Raw genomic sequence first — 9,074 nt, 5'->3', positions numbered from 1 at the left:
AAAGGAAAAAGAGCACATGGATTTTAACCCCACCCCCCTGATTCTGACAAAGATGTTCCCCTTGTTATTTGCACCAGGAAGGAAGCCTCCAGAAGATCACCTCTTTTTAATAAAAGTGCGACCAATATGGAAATAATTGCTGATGATTTTCAACTGACCTAATGAGTGTTGTATCAATAGGTAAAGGTAAAGGTACCCCTGCCCGTACGGGCCAGTCTTGCCAGACTCTGGGGTTGTGCGCCCATCTCACTCAAGAGGCCAGGGGCCAGCGCTGTCCGAAGACACTTCCGGGTCACGTGGCCAGCGTGACATCGCTGCTCTGGCGAGCCAGAGCTGCACACGGAAACGCCGTTTACCTTCCCGCTAGAAAGCGGTCCCTATTTATCTACTTGCACCCGGAGGTGCTTTCGAACTGCTAGGTTGGCAGGCGCTGGGACCGAGCAACGGGAGCGCACCCCGCCGCGGGGATTCGAACCGCCGACCTTTTGATCGGCAAGCCCTAGGCGCTGAGGCTTTAACCCACAGCGCCACCTGCGTCCCGGGTTGTATCAATAACCACCATTAATTGATTTATTACATTTTATTTACTTATTGCATTTATTACATTTTTATTAGGATTGAAGGAAAACAAGCAGGTGGGAAAAGAGAAAGCAACAAATAGCAAGGAATAAGACAGATTGACATTTATATAAAAACTGAAGGACTAGAGGCCATTGGTGTATACTGAACATTTTTATTTAAAAAAACCACACCTGTCATATATACTGTAGACTGTCCACCTGATAGAGCACCTTATTGGTTTTATACAAATATGTAGTATTTCAAACAATACTTGGTGAAAACAAGTTATCTCCCTGAAGCACAATTAGCACTGCTGCAATAAATGTATGTACAATTTGCTGTGGCTCTCAAGGTAGGATTGTGGCAAACAATGACCAGGAAAAGAATGACCAGTGGAAGAAGTTCCAAATTGGAGGTACATGTGCTAGGGATAGGTTCATTAAATTGCCAAAATCAGATACTTTCACCACTCCATTGATTTGTATAGGACCAGAAGAATGGAATTAGGATAGGAATTAATTCAGTTTTTCCCTTCTGCTGAATCAGGGCTGGTAAGTAGTAGCACAAAGGTAAATAGTGGTGTCAATGAAGAAGTCATTCACATTGCATTCCAGAAATTAGAAACATAGGTGTGACTTTAGCAGGGCTCTTGAGAGCAGATGGAGTGCTTGTCTCAGTTCTGGGGAAAGCTCATAAGGTGAGTTAGAAATGGATCACACATCCCAAGTGTCAGGCTGGGGTAGCAAAGGGGAGGTTTGGCCTCATTGAAGTGCCTCAGTTCAAACGGAAGGAAGTTTGGATTCTGGAATGGCAAGGGACTGCAGCCTGGGCTTGGGAAGTGCCAGCAGAGCCTCTCCTGGAGGTGCCCAAAGAGGAAATAATTTTCTCCTCAAACTCTGCATCTCAGCTTCTTAGCTGGTCTTGTTATCTGACCTGCCCTCCTCCCCCTTTGAGTCCTTAATCGGGCTCCACCGTCCGATTAAGTACCTCCAAAGCGGCTTGTCAGGCAGCTAAACCTGTCTTTCCTTGCCCCTTTGGCTACAACTGCTCTGCGGTCCTTGAGGATAAGCTTGGCTTAGCTGAGGCTTTCCAGCCTTAAGGACGATTAAGGAAGACAGGAATGCCGGGGGGGGGGCACAGATCATTTGTAGCCATACAAGAAGAGACCTCGGGACCCCTCAGGTATAAAGGCAACCTGTACAACCACACAGTGACTCATGACCCGCTCGCCATGGTACCCCGGCCGTCCGGCTGCTTGTGACTCCGTCCTCGCAAAGGGATGTGAACTGAAGCCAGGTTCTCTCTCTCTTTCTGCCCCATCTCAAATAGCTGCCTCTCAACCTGCCTTTCCCACCCATTCCCAAGCAGGCCCTCTCTTTCAGTTTCCTCCGCTCAATCCATCTTACTTTGCACACACTCCACTACCCTCTCAACTCCCCAGCCCCATCATTTCCATCTCATTGTCCCCACTGCAATCCCCACCATGCACAAAGCCCGCTCTGACTCCCAGGATGACCTCCCGGAAAACTTCTTCATCCCAGTGCCCTTGGATGTTGCCAACATCACAACTCTAAGTCCTTTTCTGGTACCTCAGACTCACCTTGGTAGTCCAGGCCTCTTTATGAGCATGGCTGCCTTCATGTTCCTATTGGTTGTACTTGGGGTACCCATCAACATCCTCACCATCTTCTGCACTTTCAAGTACAAGAAGCTCCGCTCCCACCTCAACTACATCTTGGTCAACCTTGCTGTGTCAAACCTGGTGGTGGTCTGCATTGGGTCTACCACTGCCTTCTACAGCTTCTCCCACATGTACTTCATCATGGGCCCTCTTGCTTGCAAGATAGAGGGCTTTGCTGCCACATTGGGGGGTAAGTAAAATTTTTGAAACTTAGTAGCATTGGCAAGAATGAGGAGGATGAGTGGGTGGATGAGAGAGCAAGAAGACACAAGACTGGGAAAGCTGAAGGATTGTAAGGGATGAGTGTGTGGGGCTATCTGAGGATTTCAGGGTACTGTGAAGTGACATTGTCAGTTAGCAAGCCAGAGACAGCTTGAATAAGGGAAATTGCACATTGTGAATAAGACAGCAGAGACTGAGGTTTGGGGAAAGCAAGGAATTGGTATGTGGCTGTTTTCTGCATCTGCATTTCCATATGCATAGGGGGCTGACTAGACAATCCTGTCCTCTGTTTTTTTACTCCCAACCAGGCATGGTGAGCCTATGGTCCCTGGCAGTTGTGGCCTTCGAACGATACTTGGTCATTTGCAAGCCTCTGGGAAACTTCACCTTCAGAGGCACCCATGCCATTGTTGGTTGCATCATAACATGGGTCTTTGGCTTGGTGGCTTCAGTACCACCCCTGTTTGGCTGGAGCAGGTAGGTGCTGGAGAATAAAGTTATGTCAGGGAGGGGAAGGCTGAGCTGAGATTATGGGAGTAGAGGCAGTCTGGGTTAAGGCACTAAGGCGGAAATTTATACCTTACATGGAATTGAGTTATGTACTGTTCCCCCCACTTCTGCCTGAGGTACTTTACCAGTTCTTTGCCATGCTTAATGTATTTACAGTACAATTAATGCCACCCTCTGCTATTAGTGGAAACCTATTGCTGAAAAGTGTTTAACTTCCTTAGGTATATTCCTGAGGGGCTGCAGTGCTCGTGTGGTCCTGATTGGTACACAACGAACAACAAGTGGAACAATGAATCTTACGTCCTGTTCCTCTTCTCCTTCTGCTTTGGAGTGCCCCTGTCTGTTATCATCTTTTCTTACGGTCGTCTTCTTCTAACCCTGCGGGCAGTGAGTACTACCTCTTTCCTCCCTTCTGCTCCCCTCTGATGAGACACAGCACTAAGGAAAGGTAGCAGACAGCACCACCACCAGGGTGAAAATCTGCTCGGGTGTGTAACTGTCCAAACTGAAGAGGAGTGTCTAGACAGGGATGGGTAAGAACAGGTGAAGCAGCTGTGGAATGCCTCAGTCCACCAGCCAGCATTAGTTCTTTCCAGTCTTGTTGCCAAGTATCCTTTTTGTGGGAGAAGCTAAAGATCCAACATGGGACCTTCTATATCATGTGTAGGCAAACTAAGACCCGGGGGCCGGATCCAGCCCAATTGCCTTCTAAATCTGGCCTGTGGATGGCCCAGGAATCAGCGTGGCCAGATGGGTGGGGTATAAATAAATTATTATTATTATTATTAATTATTATTATTATTATTATTATTATTATTATTATTATTATTATTGCAGTGTGTTTTTACATGAGTAGAATGTGTCCTTTTATTTAAAATGCATCTCTGGGTTATTTGTGGGGCATAGGAATTCGTTCCCCCCCCCTTCTTCAAAATATAGTCTGCCCCCCCACAAGGTCTGAGGGACAGTGGACCGGCCCCCTGCTGAAAACGTTTGCTGACCCCTGTTGTATATTAAAAGCAAGTGTGGCACCTCTTTGGCCTGCTTTCCCACAGGGAGGCTCTGGTGGACTACAACCCCTGCCTGGACGGGGATTTGAACTCATGTCTGTTGTTTCCTGAAGTGACATGCTCTTGGCCTCCATGCTACACAGACACAGGTTAATGTAAAATTCTGTAGGTGCCACATGCCTAAGGGCCAAATGAGATGTGATATTAAATGTGTGAATGCATGTAAGGTGTCTAGTTAATGGGCAGTATCCAGCAAATACATCCCATCAGTGTAAGGGTTTATGCTTGCACGGTGGAACTTTCTCCCCCTCTCCTTCCTGCATGCAGTCCGCAGCTTCCCAAAATCTGCTCCAGAGGATTGGGGGAACCCCTGGAACAGATTTAAGATGCACATGAGAGGAGGGGAGGGGGAGAAAACTCCGTTGCACAAACACAAATACTTGAACTGGCAGGACACTTACTTGGTGCTATGTTGGATACAACTGAGTATCTCTAAATAACTGTCACCAGGGAGCCAAATAAGGATTGGTACTACATCATACAAATAGGCAACGTAAACTATCTACCCTGCTTCTGCAATCCTAATTAAAATGTCCCCAGCTGATACTCCCCCTCGGGTGGAGAAAAGAAGTCATTGGGACTGTTGGGGGGGGGGAGACATTCTTTTCATTGTGCATTCATGATGCATAGCACACATGGTTATATTGGGGTGGTTATATGCAAACTCTGTTTTGATGGATGGATGGATGGATGGATGGATGGTTTGGATCTGTTACCCATGCTTCACCAGAGTGGGCTACAGCAATTTAGATATACACTATTAAAAACATATCCCAGGGCAGGTCTCAGCAATTTAAACATATATTATTAACATTAGTTTTAAACAAATTACAGTCACAAGAATGGTATGGGGCCTAAAATATATATATCCCCAGTGTCAAAGGCCACAGTACTATGCATCTTCAGCATGCAACAGAACCTACACAAGGAAGGTGCCGGATGCCCCTTTGTGGGCTGGAAATCCTACACTTTAGGGGCCACCACAGTGAATGCCCTGAACTTCTGAGGGTGGTGCAACTACTTCTGCTCATACACACCAACTTACAAAGCCGATTGAGGGGACTGGTGTCACGCACACAGATTGCGTGTGTGATGTCACATGCCTGCGAGCGTCCCAAAGGTCAGCTTCTCCTCCCCTTCCTGTGGATACCCGGGGAAGAGGCCCCGGCTCCTGCCAAGTGCTGTGCACACTGAAGGCCCTGAGCAATACTTTTCAAGCAAGACATCAACAGATTCGGCTGCAATGGCAGCTGTACATGAGTGTTGAGTTACATCTGCATACTTTCGTGCACTGCACACATATGAAGGCACACCAGTGTGTACAAATCTGTGTACAGATGCACAGTTCCTGCCATTTCCCAAACTTACAATGATCACATACCCCTTATGAGAGCTTAGACTTACCAGCAGCCCCCTTTCGGGTGAAGATAATTTGGGGTTAGTTTTAATAATACTATTTTATCTTTGAATTGTCTGCTGCAGCTAAAAAATCAATGTTAAAGTAACATTAAAATTTCTGTTTGCGTACTTCTAGGGGTACATGTATCGTGCTTTGGGAAACACTGCTTTAAGGAATTGCTTCCCCCTGTATCAGCTAATGCAGAAAGTGCAATGAAGAAAATATGAAGGAACTGGAAAGAGTAGGAAGAGGAATTAATATTTGTTTTGGGAATAAAAATATGGGAGGAGTCCCATTCATTTCAGTGGGGTTTGTAGAGGAAAGCTGCTCAGTGGATTATGTTCCATATCAACTAGGAGGTAGGGTAAGAAAATAATGGACTTGCACTGAAGGGAAGATTTTTAGGCCGAATGTTAGCGAACTCGTAAGAGCACAAGCAATGATAGTGTGGAACCTCTGATCATGGAAGGTTTAAATAAAAGGTAGAATGACGTCACTTGGCAATGCTCTATGGAGGAAAAACCAGGTTTCAATCAGATAAACCACAAGGTCCCTCCTAATGTAGTGATTCTTAGCTAGGACCTTGCATTCAGAAGTCTACTCCATGGGTACTAGGCTCCACCATGAGAGACAGAGGTTGTGGTGATAAGCATAGCCAGTGTTTTATTACGGCAGATTGAACCCCCTTCACCCACTCAGATAGTGCCTTTGCTCACTGTAGACCTGATCAATACACCAGTGCTGCAGTTTTCCATTTTCTTTCTCCATCGATATGGCAACTCTGTACTGTGTGCACTCTGCCGCCTGGGCTTCAGTTATTCTCACTCATGGTTAATCATCTCCCCACCTCATCAGGTTGCCAAGCAGCAGGAACAGTCAGCCACCACACAGAAGGCTGAGAGAGAGGTGACCAAGATGGTAGTGGTGATGGTGATGGGCTTCCTGGTGTGCTGGCTGCCATACGCTTCCTTTGCATTGTGGGTAGTGACCCACCGTGGAGAACCTTTTGACGTTCGTTTGGCCTCCATCCCCTCTGTCTTCTCCAAGGCCTCCTCTGTTTATAACCCTGTCATCTACGTCTTCATGAACAAGCAGGTTAGCACGGGAAACATCTATAACCAAGCTGGTCTGGGTAGAAAGAGAGAGTGGCACATTTATCCCTGGTCCTGAATGGGGTAACTGTGCCCCTGAAGAACCAGGTGCGCAGCCTGGGAGTCATTTTGGACTCACAACTGTCCATGGAGGCACAGGTCAATTCTGTGTCCAGGGCAGCTGCCTACCAGCTCCATCTGGTACGCAGGCTGAGACCCTATCTGCCCACAGACTTTCTTGCCAGAGTGGTGCATGCTCTGGTTATCTCCCGCTTGGACTACTGCAATGTGCTCTACGTGGGGCTACCTTTGAAGGTGACCCGGAAACTGCAACTAATCCAGAATGCAGCAGCCAGACTGGTGACTGGGAGCGGCCGCCGAGACCATATAACACCGGTCCTGAGAGACCTACATTGGCTCCCAGTACGTTTCCGGGCACAATTCAAAGTGTTGGTGCTGATCTTTAAAACCATAAAGGGTCTTGGCCCAGTATACCTGAAGGAGCGTCTCCACCCTCATCGTTCAGCCCGGACACTGAGGTCCACCTCCGAGGGCCTTCTGGCGGTCCCCCCCCCCCCGAGAGAAGTTAGCTTACAGGGAACCAGGCAGAGGGCCTTCTCAGCAATAGCGCCCACCCTGTGGAACACCCTCCCATCAGATGTCAAGGAAATAAACAACTATCTGAATGTTGGAAGACATCTGAAGGCAGCCCTGATTAGGGAAGTTTTTAATGTTTGATATTTTAGCGTTTTTTTTATTTTCTGTTGGGAGCCACCCAGAGTGGCTGGGGAAACCTAACCAGATGGGCAGTGTATATTATTATTATTATTCTTATTATTATTATCCCATACCTCTTGTATGCTCTGTTGGATTTCCCTGGAATCATTTAGGGCTCTGGCAATCTCTCCTCACTGCCCTGAATGTTCACTTGTGCCCCCTATGACCAGAACTTCATGCAAAGAATATAAAATCCTTCACTTGGCTTACAGGTCAACATTTCTCCCTGAGCTTATCAAAGACTCTGGTATCGTCTCAGGATATGCACTCAGTGCCCCTCTGTCAAATTACCTGCCCTACAGAGTATGGATAGCAGTACATGTATTTGGAGACATTTCCGTTTTGAAGAGAGCTTTGTGATTTTCACACTGAACTTGGGGAGCACCCTATGGTTCCCTGCTAGGTTGTCTCTAAAGTGTTAGTAACAGTGGACAATGAGAAGGCCAGTAATTGTTGAGAAGTTTCTCTGAAAGACGGCTTCTGCACCACTGTCTGTCTTTGCCTGCAATGTGTAGCCACAGAATAATGCTAGGCATGGTTCAGGGTTGCGCTCTGAGAGGGGCACTGTTGTGATGGAACAGGTCTGGCAAATCTTCTGCAATGTGCAGGGGTTCCTTGGCAGATGAACAGATGTGAACAGGCTTCCCTTAAGTTTGAAAATCAGAGCTAGAACCCTGGCATTCAGCACTGTACCTCTCTCGTATGGACTAGGGCTCAGAAAACTGTTGTGTCCTTCTTCCCTAGGGCTGTGACATCCCTGCTAATTAGCCCTCTCTCCCTTTCAGTTTCGTTCCTGCATGCTGAAGCTTGTCTTCTGTGGCAAAAGCCCCTTTGGTGAGGAGGAGGATGTTTCGGGTTCCTCCCAAGCCACCCAGGTCTCGTCGGTGTCTTCCAGCCAGGTGTCACCAGCGTAACCATGAGCAATGCCCACACCACCCACTCTACCTCCAGGGAACACTTCTCCTGTACGCAGCAACACCCTTTGCCCTGCACAGCAGGATGCGCCCAATGTGTGCATTACTCCTCCAAGGGTCCCATTGCAGTTCCATTCGTTGCATCCGGCATTTGGTTTCTGTACAGGGCGCTCACATTACATACCCCAACCGGCATTGCTCCACCCGTCTGTACAATTAATGTTGCACTACAAACAGTTGTTGTGCTCATGGACTGCTCTTCCTGTCCCACGGAGGTGAGCAAGGTTATCGGACACACTGAAAAGCTATGGATGGCAATCAGGGGAGTCACTACCAGCTGCTGCAGAACAGTCAAGAGCCTCGCCTTGTGGAAGTGACATCTGGCTGGTCCAGCCTTCCTGTCTCTGCCACTGCAGGCAAATCTGTGAAAAGAAGAGCGCCTGGGTTATGTGTGAATGTCTTTCTGAGCTCTGGTTTATGTGCATTAGGAATTGGGTGTGCTATGAACGGTTAGCTTGACAAACTGCAGTGCATGTGCTCATTTACTTCCACCTCCATGAGAGAACAGTCCCTTCTCACCAGCATCAGATCTGGCACATCTGGCCACAGGTGCCTGATTTGGAGGAGGGAAAATTTTATCCTCTTAGATAGTAAAATTGCAAGTCAACCTTCCCTTTCTCTTCCTCCTCCATATTTCATTACCTCCAGCAGGAGGCAGCAAAAATGTATGTCAATGCTTGCAGATAGTAGGTCTAATAACCCTCAAAACAGAACACAACACCACAGATGAGCTTTGTGTTCATGGTAACCCTAAACTTCTGAATGCTAACACTTTTGCATGGCAGCTGC

At 47.4% G+C, this 9,074-nt stretch overlaps 1 protein-coding gene across 1 annotated transcript; it reads left to right on the top strand.

The window, feature by feature from the left end:
- The first annotated feature begins 685 nt into the window (after window positions 1-685).
- LOC309360514 (blue-sensitive opsin-like) lies at window positions 686-8,234 on the top strand. Its single transcript, XM_081895071.1, has 5 exons — window positions 686-2,432; window positions 2,773-2,941; window positions 3,196-3,361; window positions 6,299-6,538; window positions 8,097-8,234. Exons 1-5 carry the CDS (start codon window positions 2,045-2,047, stop codon window positions 8,223-8,225), a joined length of 1,092 nt encoding a protein of 363 aa, XP_081751197.1. The 5' UTR covers window positions 686-2,044; the 3' UTR covers window positions 8,226-8,234.
- The last annotated feature ends 840 nt before the right edge of the window (window positions 8,235-9,074 follow it).

The sequence above is a fragment of the Podarcis melisellensis genome (genome assembly GCF_964234715.1).
Source record: "Podarcis melisellensis genome assembly, chromosome: 17".
Lineage (NCBI taxonomy): Eukaryota > Metazoa > Chordata > Lepidosauria > Squamata > Lacertidae > Podarcis > Podarcis melisellensis.
The sequence above is the reverse complement of the archived record's forward strand: the minus strand, read 5'-3'. Positions and strand labels throughout refer to the sequence as shown.